Here is a 24,116-nt window from a genome sequence, read left to right as displayed (position 1 = left end):
ATATACAATAGCTTTTGCAACTCTTTTACTTTTAAATATTTTGTGAAAGAAATGGATGAAGAGAACAAAGTTGCCAAAGCTGTTGTACATGTATAATTTGTATAATTTCTCACATTTGTATAATTTGTGCCATACGTGTACTGTATCTAAGCAATAGCTTTGATCCAGCTGAGGCATGGCGGCTTTCCATTGTTCAAAACCAACCTACACCCGACAAAGGAAATTATAATTGGTATAGTGTCGAAAATCTGTTTATCTGACGGTCAATCGGATCGAGGTCGCCCTTGTCATTAACCCGTCTCTGTGCTCTAGTGGTTAAGGCACCGGCGTTCCAAGCTGGGTTAGATTCCCGGCAGAGACAGTTTTTCGGCATCACCAATTTTTCCAGAGGGCAGATAGCTCTGGGGAACCTTGATTTAAGCTATGCCTACCATTGTTCTCTTTATCCATTTCTTTCACAATATATATATTGGTTTGGGGTGCTCTTCTTAAGCTTAAGTTCCTATTTTGCCTTTTTGCTTAACATTACTGTACTCTCATTCATTTCTTTTCCCCCCATTTCTTTTGAAAGTTTTCCGTTTTGAAATACTCTTCTTCCTATATGACACGTACATGACATGCCTTACCACCCCCCCCCCCTCCTTCTCTCCCTCTCTCATCCTCTCACTCTCTCTTTTTCCCCTCTCTCCCTCCACCTGTTGCCTCCCTTTGTGACACGAATTTTTTCCCCTGCGCTTGATTCCCGTATGCTTGCTGATTTTGCACGTGCGTTTACATCTTAATGCTTCTTCCGTCAGCACATTTCCCGCGTCCGTTGCTACTCCATCATCATTTAAGTTTGTTTTCATCTTGGTAACGTTAAACTTCTATTAAATTCATAGCGTCATGCACTCTCTTCAGTTAGAATTTAACTTGTTAAAATAGCATTGTAATGTCTATATATAGTTTTTAATGTCTAGACTGTTTGTATACGTCTAGTGGTGTTTTACATGGCCCAAAATAGTTATAGATGTACATGGATATACATAAAGGTCCTACCTCTTACGCATTGAATTTTGTTGACATTCGAAATCAATATGGGGAGTTTAGATAAATCTTGCACTTGTTTTTTATACACTCTCAGAAAAAAAAATATTTGGTTGGTTAACATATGAAATACCAACTGTTGGTTAAAAGAAAATTACATGTCAAACAAATGGAGATTTCTCTTAACCAACCAACCAGATAGGTTGATAAAACATTTCTTAGAGTAAATGTTTTCCTTTTGTATTCATGCTACAGGAAACTAAGGAGGGCATCATTATGGAGAAACCGTTGGAATTCTTGGATATGCCCATCCTTTTAGAGGGATACTGCTTCGTGTTTGGACAACAGTGCCCCGGATATATGGAAAGCAGAAACAGATACAGTGAAGATACCATCACATGTACATCTCAACAAAATGAGAGAACCGGTCTCAATCCGACTGTATATAAGAACGAGGAATGAGGGGCTTATTTTATTGATTTATATCAAGGTTTTGAAACAGAAATGTGTAAGAAAAATTATTTCATATCTGTGATTCTTGAGAAAGAGGAAGCCACTACAAGATATCTTCCAGGTGCAGACTTATGCTTAATCGCGAATATTTCAATTTTCATTGAATAAATCGCCGTGCAAAATGAAATCTGTAAGGATCCTGTGTTGCTATCCTATTCTCATCGATACCAAAGTTGAGTTTTAGATCCCATGCAGTATTCACTGATCGCAGACAACGACAGAGGTACTTCACTATCTAATCAGGGCGTTCACCGCATTTCTACACCAGAAGTTAATTTGAATTTACTTCATCTGGTTGCATCAGAACTTGAATCGAATTTAAGAAGAAACTGATGAAACGATTATTAAGAACATTGAGATTGTCAGCGTTGTTTTGGATTTGGGTGTTCATGAGGCTTCTACAAAGCATCTTTTCCTTGATATCTTTATATTAGTTGAGAAACGTTTTAGGAGCAGGTCATCAGTGAGGTAATGGTAGTACTAGTGAATATAGACGTGTTTACTTGTTTTGGAACAGATGTCCTTTCACGATGAATCCTTACAATATCTGTACTCCTCCTTATAAAACTCAAACCTTCCTTGAAGAAAGTATGGTTTGATTGACCTCACAGGAGTTTATTTTTAAAATCGTTATCACTGCAGAATTTCATTCCTGCATTGTATTTAAAGAGGAAAGTGTCTTCAAAATTAAGTTGATTTTGTTTCCGACTCTCACTAGCAATTATCAGGCATCTGAAAATGTTTGAACAGGTTTAAGAGACTGGCGTTTTCGGTAAGCTATTATCATGATTGTGTGACTTATTTCCATATGTCGCCCAATTCTATCTCCGCACATTCTAAACTTAATTAACTATTCTGATACCATGCATTATTTACCGACGAAGAGATTTCTTTTTCGGTTGTGACCAATGCAAACATCTTGCCGCATAAAAATACTGATATCCTCGCACCAAGCCACTTATAATACTCAAACTATTTAGTAACCGTAAAATGATAAGACAGGCAGTAGATGGAGATCTGTATTCGAAAACTTTCCATTGAAAAATCGACACTAATGAATTATTCCCATGATGATATACGCTCTTGGGGGTGTGTCCTCGTAATGAACACGTACTTTTACACAACTCATGTGATCTGATTAACCATCATCTCTGATGATCTAGTTCACGCCAAAACAAATTAATAAGCTGATGCGGAGACAAACAATGTTTCTTGTGAAGTATCTTATTGAAATATGGAACCTTCAGCGAATCGTCATTATCTTTTTCATTATGATATGTCGCTAATTATATTGTATTGTTCGCCGAAACACAAGGACATAGAACCATTGTAATAAGCAACACAGCCTAATTAAGTTCGAGGGAATCGGGGCAGTGGTACAAAGAAAACTGCTCATCTTCCCGAGATATATTAAAGTCTGCCTCTTATTTTTGCCAGTCTAATACAATAAAGTGAGAAGAGGTGTCATGCGCTCCAAAAGATATGGATAAATTTTGTTTACTATAGCGACAGAAAGATTATTTTTTAGTGATTTAAATGTAAGTGGAGGTTCGTCTATTTGATATTAGTTGCTCTAAACGACGGAGCTGATAGACTACTAGTCAATTAGAGCACATTTTGAGATGTGCAACTAAAAAGCGGTGATTGACAAGCTATTAATGCAGCAAAATTACTGCGACGTGCATGGAGACAAGAAGGCTCATGGATTTTCGTCTTGCTTGCATTATAACCATTAGCATGCTTACCAAGTTCCATCGTTGACAAGTGTGATGTGTAACTGTAAACGATTGAGGAATGTAAACTGCGCCCTAGAAGACTGCTAAATTACTTCTGACAATTCACCGAATCTCAAGTGGTAATGACTGCCGTTGTGTGTAGCATATCGCATATCATTGAATTCGGGAGATCAGTGACATATTTTAACTTGTTTCCAAAGGAGACAAAAGAGTGAACATTTTAAACTCTATCAAGTTAAAAGAATTCGAAACGAACTTCGGTAATTTGGTCTAAATGACGTACTCGAGCAAAGAATGTTTACTGAACACATGAACAAGACTTAATTTTTGTCTTGAATGTCAATAGGATGTCGAAATATTTTTGACTAAATGTGTGTGAAAGAACTAATCATTTTGAATCATATTAACTTATTGAGTTTCTAGAATCAATTCTTAAATCGACATTTATCGAATGATATCCTGATTTTGATCCTTTATAACTGCACAAACAGTTACCTTTCGGAGTCAAGATGGAAAGAAACCTCTCAAGGTGCATCCAAACGGATAACATAACATCGTTAGTTGATGCCAAAAGTTTCGGATACAGTAACGGAGAAACATTTTATACCACCGTTTTTCTCCCTCTAATCGCGTTTTTCGGCGTCGTCGTCAACCTCGCTTTCATCTTCGTCGTCTCGCGTGTACCTCGAATGCACACCTCAACGAACTGTTATTTGATAAATCTTGCCATTGCCGATATCGTATTCCTTCTCACAGGAGTAGGAGAGAAATTGTACCGATTTGTCAAATCGCCGATACATGGAGACGATACACCGATTCAAAATGGCGGTTGTGTTTGGATATACCTCATCACTGACACAACTTATTTCGTGTCATTGTGTTTTGTCACTTTGGTATCGATAGAAAGATTTTGCGCGGTCTGCAAACCACAAAATCGGTACTGTATCAGCAAAAGTAAAGCAGGGGTATTAGCTTGCATTGCTTGGATGTTGTCCGTGTGTCTTGCATCAGCGCTGATAACCACGAATAGCAAGTTCTTTACGATTTGTATTATATGGCCAAAGGAAGCTCTGTATCTAAATTACCCAGAATCATGGGGACTTTGCACGGCTTTCTACCCATGGGTAAAGGCATATGGAGAAGGAATGCAGACTATTCCATTTTTTCTCACTCTTGTGATCAATGGAATAATGTACATTCTGATCATACGCGGATTGAACAAATCGGTGAGTCGTCTAAAGAGCCACTCGGAACGGAGTTCTGAAATCGATTCCCGCATGCGTGATCAAATTACTCGGATGCTAATCATCAATGGATTTATCTTCTTTTTATGCCTTGCTCCATTTGAAATCCTTTCTTTCATTGAAATGTTATCGGGGATTCAAAAACGTTTACTATTTCATTCAGATACCCTTGTTGGTCTGAGCTATTCCGCACGCGCCTTGGCGTACATTAATTGCGTCATAAACCCTGTCATCTACACCACCATGAGCCAACGATATCGTCATGCTTTCAAACAAGTATTCAGCATAGAGAGACCGTCTGTTCCAGTCACTGGTCAGTCTTGTACTACAAAGTATATTGGGAGTACAACCCAAGAACATGTGCGGGTTAATTTTGACAGCCGTCTTTAAAAAGAACGTATTTGTATATTTTTGTATTCAGGTTCTTTGCTGTATCAAATTTCATATCGCGACATGTTTTTTATGGTATATTACATACCACGTCTTAAGGCCACCGCACACCTTACGACTGTTCGCGATCCGATTTTTGAAAAAAAATCGCATTTTGCTCATTTTCTGAAAATGTGAATGGAACATATCATTTTATTTGAGGTTAAAATTAATTGAAAGAATACTAATATAACCGTTTTGTAAGATTGCAAGCCTTTATTTTAGAGAACAGGCCAAATTAGTTTCAATTCGTAGCCAATCGTACGACTGCTATGACGTCATTACGACTAGATATTAAATTCGCTTTTATTTTAAGAAGGATGATAGCATAGTCACAGATTTGAACATAGGTATTCGTACGATGATTTAGAACATTACACAGTAAGATATTTCAAGTCTCAATATTAGCATCAAATTCTACTACGCTTTATTCCAAACTTGAGTGGCAGACCAATCGTAAGGTGTGCGGTCGCCTTTACATGTTAATAAATGGAAATATGTAACGAATGAGCCTTATTTAAAAAAATGATGGGTGCTTCTATTTCTTTGTATTTCACTTCGTATGTAACTATATTTCTTATATCATGCACAGTTAAGAATAATTCAACATTTCAACATGTTAATAGACTTGTTCATACGAAGGCAGTTTTGGTCGGAGGAAACGTCGGAGCAACTTTCTTCAGTTGAAGGAACTATTACCACGACCTTCCACCGACCAAGTATCTCCTGAATATGTACATGAATATCTCGATACAACGACGAGCCGGTCGGAATAATTGCCCTTGCGGACAGTCCCTCAGAGGAGCTATGATCGTACGACCTTACGAGAGAGATACAAATCCATCGTCTCGATAAGCAGCGCCACACTCCGTCAAAGTACAGATTCCGCGCGGAAGTTACACCGACATTCCATGGTTCAAGCCGTGGTAATTTAAATTGCTGCGCCATAACCATGCCAAAAAGAACACAGTATCACACAGTGTCATCACAGTGTGTTCACGTAGTTGACTATTTGAAAATACTATTCACACTGTTAATATACTCAAATTCAACAGTGTGAAAATATTTTCACACTGTGGACACCTCGACAGTGTGACTGTTCACAGCGTGTTCACATGGTCGACTATGTAAATAAGTGATTCACACTTATCACACTGTGGCACACACTTTGGGACACTGTGTTCTTTCCAGGTACTGTAGGGAAACTTTTATTCTGACTGGGAAATAACGTGTGAACATGGTTAATGCCGTTCATGTTGTTTTATTGAATAATGGATTATATATACATAATTGTGCCCTTATAAAGTCAACCACATACTCGATTTACCCTATTTGCAATTTGGTGCATAAAGATTTATATTTTCTCGTATTCTTTTCATCTTCTAAATGTATCGTTTATGTAAAATTCAAAGACCAATATCTTTAAGAAGATTCTTCATCAGTAGGATGCGAAGGTCAACGCGGCCGGCGCAATTATTCTGTGCCTCATCCGATTCATCTTTCAGATTTTTATAATCGTCCCTTCCAACAACAAAAAAAAAAAAAACATGGATAATTAATTTATGAGCCGGGAGATGATTACGATCCCCTTTTCTTTGAAATGAAAATTGATGCCTTCAGGGCTAATCGAAACGAGCAGATTGACCTTCGCATCATAATTGGTATTGCCGGATTTTCACTGAAAAAAAAATTGCGGGAACGTAATTTGAAATGGATTTCAATATTATTGATGAAGGTGTCTGAAAACTATATAATCATAATGACTTTGGTATGTGATATTGAGAAAACAGCAAAATATAATTTCCTATACGTAATAAGGCCATCGGCAGTCAGGAAACGTGAAAAACTTGCTTTTGATGTGCAGTATAGAAAAGGTTCATTGCCCAAAGAAAAGTGTATTTAAACTGATTTCGAAGAATATTGATCAGGGATAATGCGTAGCAGAGTAGATTTATAAGTCCTTTTACGCTCAGTCACTTAGGCGGATTCCAATATTTCAGCTTCTTAGAAAGAAATTTCGACACTGAAAAGTCGGAAGTGGTTATTTTTCAAATGGTCGGTGACACAGGCAAGCTGAGCACATGATAAATACCCAGAGCTTTGTGATTTTAATATGTGTTAATTTTGTTTTAAGTGTTGTACAGGTTTTAGTGTCACCTTTGCTTTTCGTGACAAAATGTGTAACATGCTCACATAAACAAGCTCTAGATTCCGTGTATTCAGTATGGGATCAACCACTTATAATTATATAGGGGATATTAAATATCAAATTTTGTTGCTCATTGATATTATTACGTATTGATAATTCGTCCACTTACTGTACATGCTGTACCGCACGAAAACAGTTAAATTAGTTAAAAGTGTACTTAAAGGGAAATATATAAGAAATATATTTTAGTGAATGTTTCCATTATTTTAAATTATAAATTAGAACAAAAAAGTGAGATTTCTTACATACTATTGTCATTACGGTAAATATACATAAATGAAATTTAAATGATATGCATTTAAATACAATGGAAAATATAACCGGCATGATTAAGATCGGTAAAAAATATCCGGAATCGATAACGCATGTTGTACGAAAATATAACCGGCATGATTAAGATCGGTAAAAAATATCCGGAATCGATAACGCATGTTGTACGCGGGCTAATTGACATCTGTACAGATTAAGAAAGTCTAACTTTTAATTAATTTGCTGTAGGCTGTACGACAACATTTAAAATTTTCTAATCTCATTTATTATGTGAGTATCATGTATTGAATTTAAAGATGAAAGCCACTACTCCTGATATGTTAAATTATTTGTTCAAATATTTGTTCAAATGCTCATGAAAAGCAACCCGAATCGCTTTCACCCTACAGATGTTAAATTTGATACCGTTGCCATGGTAACTATCACTAATTGAACTTAGGGGATTTAGGCATGTGGGCCAAAAATGAAATTGACTATGCTTCACTAATGATGTATGCATGTAAGCTTGTATTCTAGTCAGCCCCAAAGGTCGAGCAATGAATTTGCTTCTTTTTTTCTTTCGACTTTAAAGGACAAGTCCACCCCAACAAAAGTTGATTTGAATGAGAAGAGAAAAATCCAACAAGCATAACACTGAAAATTTCATCAAAATCGGATGTAAAATAAAAAAAAAATTATGACATTTTAAAGTTTCGCTTAATTTCACAAAACAGTTATATGCACATCCTTGCTATAGTATGCAAATGAGGAGACTGATGACGTCATCCACTCACTATTTCTTTTGTATTTTATTATATGAACTATGAAATATTCTAATATTCTCCTCATTGTCAAGTGATACAACAATTAATTCCTCCCTGAACATGTGAAATTAGCATTGTTTAATACTATATGGTTCAGTCAAGTTGGTCCTTATTGTCAAATCTGTAAAAAATGAAATAGTGTACAATTCAAACAATAAAGAACAAAAGAAATAGTGAGTGATGGACATCATCGACTGACTCACCTGGTTGTGCATATCACTATTTTGTGAAAAATAAGCGAAACTTTAAAATGTCATAACTTTTTTATTTTACATCCGATTTTGATGAAATTTTTAGCACTATACTAGTTTGATTTTTCTCTATTTATTCAAATCAGCATTATCCTGGGGTGGACTTGACCTTTATTTTAATAATAATTATGATAGGATCCGTTCTTTAAAACGATCGTGTCTGTCGTAAATGACACTCCTGGTGCCTCCCAAGTTTATTGGATTCATTGCTTTTTACCGGAGCAGATTGAACTTTGTATTCAAACACGTGATATTCTTCTTCCAATCGACAGTCATTTTATTGATGTTATGAACAATGCTGATGATGCAAAGTTGTTTCCTTGCATAATAAATTTATCATATTAAATGCTACCTGAATCTTGATTTAACCACCACCAATGTTTTTCTATTTAATTCAATTTCATTTGATTAATCTGCTGAATGTGAAGTGCAGTTTACTTTGAAAGTGTATAATCAGAAAAAATAGTAACATGAATGTGTACATGTAGAGCAAGAGATTGCACTCTTGAAAAGGTTAGGCGAAAAAATGCCAAATTTTTAAGCATCACTGGGCAACATACTGTCCACACAATTATTGGTCAAAATCTGTCCAAATTGGGTAATAAATACTAATAATTGGGTAATAAATTTGCTCAATTGGATAAATATTGCCCAGAATATATATAGTTTTTAACACCCAACACAGTGGACAGTATGTTGTTCAACATTTTAAGTGTGTACAGATTTAAAATTTAAGTCTATACGTTTGATATCACATCCTCAAAATAATATAAGTAGGGGGATAATGTTAGTGTCATTTCAGTATTTCACACAATATTTATATCATATTGACTGGCCTTGAGGGGAACATCAAATATGTCGCCCGTAACAAAATCATAATGGCCCGAGTCTTTAGACGAGGGCAGTATGGTTCTTTTAAAAATCTTGTGCTTGGGTTACGAATCGGCTTTTGGTTTATCTTGATCTTGCACTGCGTTTACACGTACGCTGTTACAGCTCGCGGTTCAGAACCGCACAATTAACAATGTATGCTCATTAAAGTTAAAGAAAAAAAAACCCAATAAAACAAATGTTTCCTTGATAGGAATAAATGTCTTGTTTACTGTTCATACTGTGTAATCATGCACTTACATAAGTTCACTTTGGGCACTCTAGTTTGCACTGGACCCAGGTTTTGGAATGCACTTGACCCTGACATTACACATGCTGTCAGTTCTACAGTGTTTAAACGAGAATTGAAATCTTATTTACTGAGTAACTATGGAAGTGATTTGTAAAGCCTATTTTTCGTGTGTTATTTATCAGTTAATGCTAAATTATCAATACGTTTCACCCCCCCCCTTTCCCGGGCCTGGCTGGTCTCTGTCCTCATGTACCCTTTTTTGTCCCTTTTGTACATAAAATGTGCCCCTCTTCTCTTCCCGCCTCTCTCTTTAGTTATCATATTAGGTCCTATATTATATTGCCATTTCTGTGTTGTTTATCCAATGTTCTTTGAATTCGTAATGAGGAACCTTAATTTACAAGCATTGCTTCACTTAGGTCTCCTCGTCTTCCTTTAAAATTATTTCTTTTCTGTCTTAAGGTGTATAATGTATTTAAAAACAATGTTTTCTGCATACTCTGTTTTATGTATACCTGTATGTTTTACCATGTACTCTGCTCATTGTTTCATACACACTTGTATGTTTGTCATGTATTCAAACTCAAAGTTGGAAGACAAATAAAATGAACTTATGAATATTCTTTCGATAGTTCATTCACACCCACACAAACATACTTTTTTGTAATGTTCATTTTGCATTCACTCAAATATTATGGGACTCACCTATCAATATATTTCGATGAACTGCACTACCTCAAGTACAATGTTTATATCACAAATCAAACTATTTCATAAAATGTGTTAACTAAAATACAATCCATATTTTTTTAAAAATAAATCACGCACATACACACACAGACACACACCATTCAAATACGACACAAGAATCACAAAGCAAATTATTTCATTAAATTAGTTCTTTTGACATATTACTCATTTCAACATCCACACTCTTTCTTTAAATGTTTACTCTCAAATAACATCGTTATAAGAATCACAAATCAAAATGGTCTAATGAATTGCATTAGCTATACAATACCGATCACGTTATTTCAGCGGATTGAATTTAAACTATAAGAGAATAAGTGTACACTTATAAGCGCATTATATGATAAAAAGCATGCAATAAAATTAAAAAACCATTTATTTGAATATTGCATCGTTACTTTATTCAATTCAATTTTTTTTTCAATTCATTTATTTCCACATTCAAATTCAAATCGTACAATATAAAAAACATGATAAAAATACAAACAAAGATTGATTAAAAATCCCCTTGTATCACCTTGAATTTCCTTATGCCATCTCTCTCCTTCAAACATTCTATATACTTTTAACAAAAATAGTGAAATATGACTAAATGAATAAGTCAGCAGGGGCAACCGTTATTTTACCTATTTTTAAAATACTATTTTCTCGTCATATTTTACAAGAACACATCCATTTCTGACGAGGAAAAAAAAAGGATTAGACGTATTACATAGTTTAAGTTCCACCTTACCAGTTTGTGTTTGGAGTGTGAACATACCATATACATATGCAAATCACCCACACACACACCCAACCCCACCCAAACTATCTCTCTCTCTCTCTCAAATATATATATATATATGTATATATAAATGTGAGACATTATACATGTACAACAGCTTTGGCAACTCTTTGTATTTAAATATGTTGTGAAAGAAATGAATGAAGAGGGTAGATAGCTCTGGGGAACTTTCTTTGAATTTTGATAAAACTAAATTTATTATTTTCAGAACAAGGAACAGGAGGGTTCCAAGTGACCTCTCAAATCTTACTATCGGTGGTCATGATATATCACGTGTAGAAAATATTCAATTTTTAGGTATTACAGTTAATGAATACCTCTCTTGGAAACCACATATTAATAATGTGTGTAATAAAGTTTCGAGGTCTATAGGAATCATTTCAAAACTTAAATTCATATTGCCTAAAAACATACTTATTACTTTGTATCATAGCCTAATCTTGCCTCACCTAACATACTGCAACTCAGTTTGGGGTCATACTTTCAAAAGTCATCTATCTAAATCAATAGTCCAGAAAAAATCAATAAGACTTATTTCATCATCTCCATATAAATGTCCAAGTATGCCATTGTTCATCAAAATTAATATTTTACCTTTATCTGATCTCATTTCTATGGATTCCCTTATTTTCATGTATAAATACAAATCTGGAATTTTGCCAAAGATATTTGATAATATGTTTACTCTTAACTCAACAGTATATGATTATAACACGCGTCAATGTAAATTATTTTATCAACCCAAGGTTTCCTCTTCCATGGTCTTAAATTCATTCCGTGTGCAATATATCAAATTGTGGAATAGCCTTGACCACATTACTCAACAAAGTTCAACACTTTCCAAATTCAAACTCTCTTTAAAAAGACTGTACTTTTCTAAAATGAATTCATGCTGAGTTACAATGTATTATCTATACGATGTTAAATTCTCATTCTCTTTTCTTTAATTGTAAATGGTATTTATCATGACTCTTTCCTTTCTACCTCTTCCACCTTCACTGTCTCCCCTCTCTCTCTGTTTCTCTCTCTCTAATTTATGTGTATACATTATGCGTGTGTGTGTGTTTATTATTACATATGTATTTTTAATGTATAATTTGTATTATAATGTTATAATGTATAATTTATAATGTTAACCTAAAATGTTTAGTGGATGTTGGTACCCTGCTTACAAGCACTGTGCTTATCAAGGGTATCCCTCCATTTCTAAACAATATGTATTTGTATTTCATGTCAGATTTGTATGTACACTTATTTTTAAAGATGGTAAATAAGTTGAAATTAAATTGAAAAAAAAATAATGCAAATTCATGGGAATATGCCTTTTTTAAATATATACAGAAAATGGCATGATGGATTTTTAAAAACAAAAAACGCCCCTCGCATACATATTATACTTACTGATATCAAATGTATTATCCGTTCATTTTACTTAAGCTTTGTATCTTAAAGCATTTTTTTTTTCATTTTCATTTATCTTCACGAAAAGTGATAGTCTCATCATCTCATACAAATTAAAAATATCAGGGCGTTGACCTTTGAATAGTAACGTGTTTTGTCTATTAAAGCTGTACAGAGCAGAGCCCTGTAATATCATGGATATAATGCTTTACAATAAGATCTTGGGCTGATTTTTACGATTGATTGCTTTCGTTGTTGTGTATGATTAAACTTAGAAATCAGCTCCATGATCAATCGTGAGCTTTATGTGTTACAGGGCTGTGATCGAAAACCTGTAAAATCTTTCCGAAACGAAGAGGTATAATGGTGATATTATCGCCGATAAGTAGGTATCAAGGTACCTGGGAAAGGAATTCTGAATAAGTGCACAATCAGACAATTAATCAGTGACACCATTAGATGACATACCTGATCTTGTAATCATGCATGCAAGACGGAAGGGAAGTCACAATGTGTGGAAAATATCTCCAGATCTGCATTGTCACTTAAAACTGAAAAGATTGCCTTCGGTATAATCTCATGAGATATTGTTCGTCAACTTGAGGTGCAATTTCCGAGATGCATCTTCAGAACACCGCCCCGATGGAGTTCGAATAGCTGTCCAAATTCTCCGTACATGTCGTGTATGGGGCGCCATTTTCCTTCCTCGTAATAATGATACATAACGTGCTCGGTGACACCTGATCGCAATGAAGTCTTGTCGAAGGGCCAAAAACCAAACACATCCACGCTGTCACAAAGTGTGGCCGCCACATTTATGAGGTAAAATCCTGCAATGTTATCAATACGTTAAAATTCGATCACTTGAATTTGAGCAATCATCAAATTAATATAGGCCTAAAACAAAGTATGTGAAATTTTGAATAAACTGTGATAAAGATGTTTTACATATATGTACTTTTATTATTTTACAGAACTTCATACTAAAGATTAAAGATAAGTTATTACTTTTCTTTCGCCCATATAGTTTTTATATTATCTATATCACATATTGTTTTCGATCACTCATGTGGCATGTTAATTGTTAAACCCCTTTACATTATTAGTACTTTATTATTGTATACTTATTAATATATATTGTAAATCAATTAGTGGAATTGGGGCAGAAGGCTTTATGCCACAGTAATTTAGTTATCGTTTTCTGTCCCTGGCGTTCCAGTGCTTGATATTTCTTATCTTACTGAAATGTATAGTTTTTGTTATTTTCTTTGCTGAATAAATAAATAATAATAATAATAAGATGATTATATGCAATCATGAGAAAGATGCGTCATATATAGCGTGGATGAACTATCGGCTCTTTCACCATTATGCTTGTAGAATGCTTTCAAATGACTTTCCATAATCCTACCCGTACTCTTATATACTTGGTACCAAAATTGTGTGGAAATTGGCAAATTACTTGTATTACATACGACCCCATGCCTTCCCCCTCCCTCTTGATGCCGCCTAAGGCGACGCTACGATTCTACGCACCTGTTGAAGGCAGATTGGTCAGTTGCCGATCTTTCCAGTACTCCCATATGGTTATGAAGTTGTCTGGATGAAGGAAAGTCATATTAGCTTTCTTCAGGTAGTACTGCTTGATTGCTTTTAGGCACTTTCGAAGGTAGAAGAAGTGGCTGAAGCACGGGAGGAGGATGACACCACTGTAGGGTTCCAGGACCATGTTATACGGGTAGTCGATCTCACGGGTTATCGATATAGTCCCGTATTCCCTGGTAGAAATGGGAGAGTGTTAGTTGGTGAACGAAAGTACGTTTTGATTCTTTATAATCACGGTGACGGATAACTTATTTTGTAACAGTTTAACAAAGTGTTTGAAACGTCCATTATATGCCCTTCACCAAACAAAGAATGATGAAGATGATGATGCTGATAATATTAATAGTAATTGTAATAATGATGATATTAATAATATAATATTAACAATAATAGATTATGATGATAATGATAGCAGCGGCATAATGAGCCAAAAAAATTGAGGGGGCTACATATGGCGTATCGCATGAAATTTATTTAAAAAAGTTGCGAGAGAGCAAATATATATATTTTTTAATTATCACAAAAATCATTTTTTTTAATTTTGACATATATCCATAAAAATATTACATTTCACTCTTCCCTCTTTCCTTTTCTCATTTTTTCTTGGTCGTGAACCCCCCCCCCATCTGCACGCCACTGAATGATAGCATTGAAGAAAATACTAACATTAGTGATAGTTGTGGTGTTATTGATTGATACTATTTTTATGGCGCTTTGAGCGGAGGTTTCAAAGTGCGCAGATATACTGACTAATTGATATCGATACCAACAACAAATATAATAAAATGAATAAGTATACCTAAAACGTTTGTAATGGACATAAACAACAGCTAAGCTTCTTTGAGATAACTTTAACATTCATTTACTCTCTCCAGCTTTTAGACTAAATCTGCTCACAATTTAATTTATTATCAAATTCTCTATGCTTTATTTTTGCCCTTTTAATTTGAAACCAGCGTCTTATGCCCCCCCCCCCCTAGTGGCGTACCTAGGATTTTCCACAGGGGGGGCAAAATCGGCCGCCAAAAAAATTTACAAGCAAAAAAAAAAAAAAAAAAAAAAAAGGCCTTCAATAAAAAATAAACGTTATTGTACCAGAAAAAAAATTGACAAGCAAAAAAAAAAAAAAAAAAAAAAAAAAAAGGTCTTCAAGCTCGTCAGGGGGGGCATAAAAGGTCTTTCAAGCTCGTCAGGGGGGCAGTGATATGTATTTTGTATGGGTTGTGGCTCGTCAGGGGGGGCAGAGTACCCCCCCTGCCCCCCCATAGGTACGCTAGTCCCCCCCCCCTCAAAAGTGCATTTTGGTAAAATTGTCATACTTTGTGTCTAGCATGCTTGGGTTCATTGATGTGAGATTCGTCTTCAAACCGACGTCATTTTCGTATTCAACAAGGGGTGGGACGTTGCACCTGAAAGGGAAAATAATTAATAAAAATATAAGCATGGTAAGAGGGCTTCGCTCTCAACACTCTAAATATATTAAAAAATCATATTTTAAGATGAAAGCTTATCACACTCTTCGAAATGGCACATGACTTATACCACAGTACAAACAACGCATTCAATTTCAATAATGCGACATTGATCGCCAGATTCGACGAGGCCAATCTGTGGGCAAATGAACCTTATTCATTTTACAAAATAATATGTAGGATAACAAATCTTTTCACCCACATCTTTATTTCAGAGGCAACCATTACAGATTGGCCTCTTTCTCAAAACCACTGCATGACATTTATAGAAAGACTATATTTAAAATAAAGCAAACAAGTAACATACCTGAATACATAATCGGCTGCATCGATTTCTCGCCCGCATCCGCTGTTTTTGAGGTTGCCGCTATTACCGACCACAGCACACCTTCCCAAACTTTTCTCGCTGTAAGGGGATGACTAGATTAATGAATAATTTAATGAAATATTTAAAAAAAACATTTGGCGAGTGTTTTATTTCACTTTTTTAAGGAATAATCAATCCTGCATGTACGGTGATCTACATGTACATGCCAATTATAATCCACCGAATTGGTGAGCGTATCCAATCTGAGAAGTGTACTTCATGAATATGATGGGCTATCCCCACTGATCAAATATTTTTTTTTTAATCGTGTCAGGTGGTTCGGTTCTTAAGGACTTGTTTGTTCATCACTGTTCTCCTTTATAATACATCCGAGTACTCTCCCAAGTTGTATCTGAATGTGAACATTATCATGAGCTCCAATCTGCATTGACATACTTCCCATTTCAATTACTTTTTGATGAACTAAAATGATGATGATTAAAGACCCCTACGACAAAACATACCTTTGGAATAAGAGACAGGAAGTATTCACTGACGGTATAAGTATGTTGGGTACTAAGGTAGAACGGAAGAACTTGTTTGACCTCCACAGATTCCTGGGTTATCAGGAAGCCATTGCGAGAGTCCACACCATACATCGACAGCTCCGTCCTGCATAAAAAAAAAACAGATAGCGTGAATGAAATCAACATGTTTCTTTAAACTCTTATTTTAAGGAAGTTAGTATGGACACTTAGAAGTGCCACGCAGATGCTGATATAATTATATTGGGTTGTCCAAATTATATTTATCATAATATTGAGATCTTGGTGACATTTAGAGATGATGAGATCGAGATCCCAGATATCATGTCTAGGCTTACATCCTTTAGCAGAGATGATCAGATGTCAAGATCTCGGATCTCATCATGTATAGGTCCTACGTGTACGATCCAAGAACTTGTTGTAGACACGATGGGATCTGAGATCCTGTGATCTGATCATCTTTCACTTCAGCAGGATTTTGACTACTAATACACTACTAATACACTACTACTACTACTACTACTACTACTACTACTACTACTACTACTACTACTACTACTACTACTACTACTACTACTACTTCTACTACTACTACTACTACTACTACTACTACTACTACTACTACTACTACTACTACTTTTACTACTACTACTACTACTACTACTACTACTACTACTACTACTACTACTACTACTTCTACTACTACTACTACTACTACTACTACTACTACTACTACTACTACTTCTACGACTACTTCCACTATACTATTACCATAACTGCTACTACTACTGTACTATACTACTATTACTACTACTATTAACACTACTACAGTAAAACTACTACTATTGATATTACTACTACTACTACTACTACTACTATTACTACTACTACGGTACTACTACTACTACTACTACTACTACTACAGTACTACTACTACTACTACTACTACTACTACTACGATAATACTAGCACTACTACACTACTACTACTATTACTACTACTACTACTACTACTACTACTACTACTACTATTATTATTACAGCTACTGCTATATACTACTACTACTATACTACCAGCACTACTACACCACTACTACTACTACTACTACTACTACTACTACTACTACTACTACTACTACTATTACAGCTACTGCTATATACTACTACTACGATACTACTAGCACTACTACACTACTACTACTACTACTACTATTACAGCTACTGCTATATACTACTACTACTATACTACCAGCACTACTACACCACTACTACTACTACTACTACTACTACTACTACTACTACTACTACTACTACTACTACTACTACTACTACTACTATTACAGCTACTGCTATATACTACTACTACTACTACTATTACAGCTACTGCTATATACTACTACTACTATACTACCAGCACTACTTCACCACTACTACTACTACTACTACTATTACAGCTTCTGCTATATACTACCACTACTACTGCTACTACTACTACTACTATTACCACTACTACGGTACTACTACTACTATTACAGCTACTGCTATATACTACTACTACTACTACTACTACTACTATTACAGCTACTGCTATATACTACTACTACTACTACTACTACTACTACTACTACTACTACTACTACTACTACTAATACTACTACTGCTGCTGCTACTTCTACTACTACAACTACTACTACTACTACTACTACTAAACTATTTCTAGTGTTGATAATGATCAACAAATTATTTCGGTTATCACCTCCATTGGTTGAAGCCATCCTTGTTCCGTTTCCAATCAATTTTCCTGTACTCCTCCTCGAAGATTCTCCATATCCCATCGTCCTCCTCCTCCTCTCTCCAGATATCAGCAATAGAACTGTCGTCATTGACGGTATCGTTGCCCTCCGATTGTGAAACATCTTTTGCCGTTGATGATCCGTGAAGTACATACGTAAGTAGATCTTCTTCATTTTCTTTGGAATCAGCAGTAGAACGATGATCCTCTTTTTCGAATCCTTGTGGTTTAGGCAAGTTATGCGTGTCCGGGTTATCGAGTAACCGGGTGTCTCCGAACATGTTGGCAAGATGTTCTGATGGCTCGAGGTGGACAAGAATTGGACCATTTTCCATCACTTTAGCACTCTTGTGGAGGAGGAGGGTGAGGGTGCATACCACAAGCACAATGATCAAGACCCAGAATTTCTTCGGATCCATTTTATTGCGTGTCATTCTATATACTGCGCACTATATCACACACTGGTGTCCTTTGTACAGAATCATCCTAATCGCCTTAATGAATGTTGTTCTTACTTTGTGTCAAACCTGCTCATAATAATATTCGTCCACCCTGTGTACAAGCCATTCCACTCGAGAAGATGACATACATTTCTGAGACTGATTTGCCTTTATAAGTCTATCATATCGATTTTTAAAAATGTACTCATAAACATTGACCTATAATGGTTTTTATAAGATGCGCCTAATAGGTCTACTACTCACTTTTTGTATTCATCAATACCTATATCTTCGTATAACACATTCCGTATGCGATTTCTGTTTTCAAGCTTTCACTCATAAAACGAGCTGGCATTGCAAAGACTAATGGAAACATATCTCGCAAAGGAACACTAATTGAATTTGCAATGGGTGGATAGTGTAAAGTCACTCCCAATTTAATCTTAAAACCTGCATAATGTATCCTCAATCAAATATCAGGCATTCAGGGATAATGGACTACATTAAGGGGTCCGTCTGAGACAAAATGCTTCAGCCATAACGACTCAAATTCCTTTTTATGATCCAGTCTTCACAGTTCAATATTTCAAAGTTCACTGTTCCCGCTAACAAAATGGCGTCTGCACGTTCCACATCAGTAATAGATAGACAATATTTCAGCTTGCATGGCTCAATATCATAATAAATTTCCTCCAGCATGGCAGACTCAGGAAGACAAAGGTGTACGTTGCACGTCAAAAATTACAGGACATTAATTATTTAAAGCTACCGATATCATGCTTTTCAAAATTGCCTATTATTATGTTACGTTTTAGAAGTATGAATACATGTATAGTGATGGTGGTCGTTTGCAAACGTGTATGGGATTCTGTTTACATTTCAGGCCTACATACAAACAAAGAGAATATAAAGTCCGTCGGGAGCTGTTAGTCTACGAGTTAATGATTAATCTTAAAAATCGTGTGCTCCAAAGGGCACGTTACTCTACACATGAAATAATTAAAATTAAGAAGTTCACCTTCCGGGACTTTCGGTTATAAGACCAGGCTAATCCGGGATCATAATCATGTGACTATATAATAATTTCGCTCAGACGAAAATCACAAATGTCGGCTGTCATTTTGTTTTTATATAGGGAAAATTTCAAGCAAATGGTAAACCCGCCATGTATTTTGTATAACCGTTTTGATTACTTTTTGCATTCTCGGTGCATATCTTCCAAAAAGTAATTAGGCTTTTGATCCCGATATTGTCATTTCTGGAACATGTCAAATTGAACTAATGGACCTTCTAGTCTCGTCAAACTAAGTTTGGATGAATTTGGGTTTGAACAATTGGAATACGCGGTGAAAATCGGGCGCGGAGCCAACTCTTAAAAGCGGGATGGAAATGGAATGAAATATTCAATGATTTTGCATAATGCACAATTTCAAATGGGTTTAATTTTTTTACGACCTATACTCTTAAACGTCGTTTCATTCATTTGTGTATTTCTGTTTTGTTAAAATTTAAAGAGTAGTAACTTTCTTCATTTTATTTAATGGAAGTTTCAAAGTTATTCTTTGTTGTACTTTTTTCTTCTTGATATCCACTTGTTGCCATGCTGGACTTGGCCTTTAACCAACGTTGGGTCGTTGCCAGAACTCTGTTGGTCTATTAGTGTATTATATTAAACATGGGTAATTTTTTTTTATCAAGTCGTAGGTGATTCCCGTGCCTCATAAACATTATATTGCCCTATATCCTGTCACATCATAACATTAGTATAATTATATACATGTTTATTCTTTGAAGTGGTCAGTAAATCAGGTCCACCCTACTCCAGTGATGAAGTTAGAGGCGATTTCAATATAGAAAAATCATTAATGTTGTTTTTCTTTTGTGTTTCCTCATCGTGAAATAACATAGAGAGGTTATAACAGATATAACTGAATACTAATTTCGTACGATTATTTTAAGAAGTATAATGAAAAGCTAGGAAATAGCGATTGAGCATAGTTGTTCATTGCGGGTATGGAGGTCGCCACATATTTTTTTGTAGGGGGGGGGGAGAAATTCATAACTATGCAATATGATATGGCTTGTGTTGAAGTCTAATGCCGTTGTTAAGCATTTGCAAGCCCAAATCTGCCCTACGTGAGAAACGAACGATATTTCTCTGTCATGAATATTAAGTGATGTAGACAAGAAGTTCATTATTCCATAATTCAACAACAATTTTCTTTACTTCAGGCAGAAACCATCAGTAATCACTAATTAGGTGCATGATGCAGCGGCATAAAAGACAATGCAAACATAATTTCGCATAGATCTGTCGCATCACAGTAAGATTTCTCTTCGAACATTCACCATCTCTCCTTTTTAATGCATCAAATTTGTTCAGTGACCATGACTTCTAATGCAGACAACAATCTCCCCCAAGTTCGTTCTAGGGTTCCTCTCAAGTCACCTCTATATGCTATTATTTCTTTCAAGTTATCAATTGATGTTTTATTGTGCTCTCGTTTTAATGTGTGTGTGTGGGAGGTGTGTGTTCTCAAATTTTTTTTGACAATCCAATCAATGGTTACATGGGAGATTTCCCTACATCGCAATCTCCAACAGGTCAGGAGAAATTAACATTTTTTCGCCCGACAAGCTTGTCAGATCTGAAAACTTTTCTTGATTTTAATTGGCCGAGAAGCACAATTGTTATGGTGGATAAGACATACACTTTGTGAAATAAATCATCCGACAAGTCCTTTCATGAAATGCTCCCCTAATTTAACACTCCCATATCGATAATGATCGCATATTACAGTTATTATTATAGAGTGAGAAATGCCATGTAACCATGTTCGGACTAGACCGCTGTTCCCCAGAGTAGACAATCTCTATTTTGTTTAGAAACAACTTGAGATTGAAACACATTAACGACATCCCTTCAATCTTAATAAACTGAGCTCATTTGGGAATCAACTTGTCTAATCAGAGGAATAATGCATCTCCATTGCGGACGCCATCTGATGACATTTCGACCTCTTTTGATGGAGACGTTCAAGAGGAATTTTCTCGTAAAGCATTTAATGACCAGAAAATTCAAGGCGGTATCGCTTGACATTTCTTGATGTAGGCCAAATATATGCAAGATTCTTCTAAAAGTGATTGGAACTTAGCATCGCCCACTCAGTTGGGTGTTGTTTCATTAGTGAATTTTGTCATAAATTTGTCAAAAGATAAATAGAGTGTCAGTTCATTTCATTCGTCAACAGCACTAGCAGATAAAACAAATGGCCAAGATTGTAACAAATCACCAGGAAATATAATTGGTTTAATATCTGATTCCTTATTAAACTTTGCTTTATACCAATAATTTGATTTTATTGTCTACAGTTATTATCACACATTGCTTGATAATTAAAACACAGGTCTATGTCAGTAGCGGATCCATGTAAGGGCACATCCGACCCGTGCCCGCTCCCGTTGAGAGCCAAAAAAAAAAATCATTTTGTTAGTGAAAATTGTTTTGCATACGCAAGTGAAGGAGGGTGTGTATGTTGTTTGTTTGGTTTTTGCACGTCAAATTCTTCATGATATAAATCAACATCATTCGGGAGTGCAACCTTTTTGCTTGTCGAATGTTTTTGAACAAAAATCTCCCCTCCTGCTTTGGAAACTCCGCGCCCCTGGCCTATTTTACCTTTGGACTACTCACTTCCATTACAGTTTCCTCCTGTCTCTCCCGAACCTCACCTGTCTCATCCATTTTTATCAAAATCGTGTCTTCCTCTTCCAGTATTGAATTGAAAACCATCCGGCATTTTCTGTATTCTTCCCCTTTCCTTTTACTTTCTGTTTTTTTCCTTTACAGCTCATACCTATGGTGGCCCTGAAGGGACATCGCAAATAAACCAAATCGCGAATATTCACGACGAAATTGGCAACGAAATTCACGACGTCGCCAATTTCGTCGTGAATTTCGTCGTCAATTTGAATATTCACGACGAAATTCACGACATCGTGAATTTCGTCGTGAATATTCGCGATTTGGTCTATTTGCGATGTCCCTTCAGGGCCACCATACATACCCACACACAAATTTTAAAGTGACACACTTGCATGTACGCGTCGTGGCGCTGGGCGGGGTGCATGGAGTGCACCTGTATGACAGATGCATGGGTAACGTCTTTTAGATAGTGATATCAATGAAGGTTTCTGGTCGTTAATCATGCATCTGATTGGTACGCGTCTGTCAAAAGCGGAAAGTCCAACACATGCACGCACGAATCCACCCCTCCCACACACACACCCGCACATCCTCACAAATCCACACACACTCACTCAACGTGTTCTTTATCACATCGAACTCCCTATACTGACTCCTCCACTCTTCAAATTATTATGACTCGTTCCCTATTCTTTTCTTACATAAAACACACACACACATTTCCCTGCTAAAAGAACATAGTGTCCCACAGTGTGTTCAGAGTGGAACGCGGTGAAAGTCGTCTATCGTGTTAAATTTAATTTGGCATGTTTAAAGAATTAATCATATCTTCATATAGTCAACTTAGTTATTTTGAACAGATGTGTAACACTGCGTTCTTTCCTGTAGGGGTATCCCCTCTATCTGTCACTAATCCTGGACTCGGGGAGGGGGGTCTATATCTATTTGCAACACACACACACCAGACCTTCCCACTGTCACCCACACACTCAGCATAATCATCAACACAATATTCGATCATCCAAGAATCCGTATATGCCCGAACATCATTCCAATCATTCTACATGTACGTGTCCTTCAGCTCGCTCTCTCCCTTTCTCTTTCTTTCTCTCTTATAAAGACGCAGTCCCCCCCCCCACACTAACCCACACACTCACACACCCTTACCAAACCTCACAGATCGCTTTCTCTCTCCATATCCCCCTCTTTTTGTCTCTCGATCCGAGTAGAGTGTCCTCTCTCTCACTCAAACACTCATTTCATCTATCTATCTATCTATCTATCTATCTATCTATCTATCTATCTATCTATCTATCTATCTATCTATCTATCTATCTATCTATCTATCTATCTATCTCTACCATTGTCTAAACTTACAAAACCATATCAGTTTTATTGTCTCTCATCTTAACCAACTTGCATCGATCGCCCCCCCCCCCCAATACTCAGATTTTACATTGGATTACAATTATACTGACAGCTAGGTGCTAATTTGTCAATCTTAATTTCAACCCAAGTCGCCCATGACAACGTAGCCAGTCGAACTAATGAAATTTGAAATTTAAAGATGCCCTTTATTTCATATTTAATTCTAGCGGCGAGACTTCGTTTCACATGGCGGTTGTAATTACTTGAAGCGAAGTATACACGCGAATGTACATTAATATCCACCCACATTGTCAATTTGGAAGGCGCTGTTAGGTTAGATTGT

General features: G+C 36.0%; 2 protein-coding genes across 2 annotated transcripts; one reads left to right on the top strand and one right to left on the bottom strand.

Moving 5' to 3' along the window:
• Positions 1–1,287: 1,287 nt before the first annotated feature.
• LOC129260280 (pyrokinin-1 receptor-like) lies at positions 1,288–4,964 on the top strand. Its single transcript, XM_054898291.2, has one exon. The coding sequence runs from the start codon at positions 3,785–3,787 to the stop codon at positions 4,907–4,909; it is 1,125 nt and encodes a 374-aa protein (XP_054754266.2). The 5' UTR covers positions 1,288–3,784; the 3' UTR covers positions 4,910–4,964.
• A 5,527-nt stretch (positions 4,965–10,491) lies between these two features.
• LOC129260281 (sia-alpha-2,3-Gal-beta-1,4-GlcNAc-R:alpha 2,8-sialyltransferase-like) lies at positions 10,492–19,561 on the bottom strand. The gene is made up of 6 exons (XM_054898292.2): positions 18,224–19,561; positions 16,448–16,595; positions 15,924–16,036; positions 15,464–15,553; positions 14,076–14,317; positions 10,492–13,369 (listed from the first exon to the last, which is right to left on the bottom strand). The coding sequence occupies exons 1-6, from the start codon at positions 18,691–18,693 to the stop codon at positions 13,134–13,136; spliced, it is 1,299 nt and encodes a 432-aa protein (XP_054754267.2). The 5' UTR covers positions 18,694–19,561; the 3' UTR covers positions 10,492–13,133.
• Positions 19,562–24,116: the final 4,555 nt, after the last annotated feature.

The sequence above is a fragment of the Lytechinus pictus genome, chromosome 5 (assembly GCF_037042905.1).
Source record: "Lytechinus pictus isolate F3 Inbred chromosome 5, Lp3.0, whole genome shotgun sequence".
Classification (NCBI taxonomy): Eukaryota; Metazoa; Echinodermata; class Echinoidea; order Temnopleuroida; family Toxopneustidae; genus Lytechinus; species Lytechinus pictus.
Note: the sequence above shows the minus strand (reverse complement) of the source record. Positions and strands in the feature narration are given on the sequence as shown.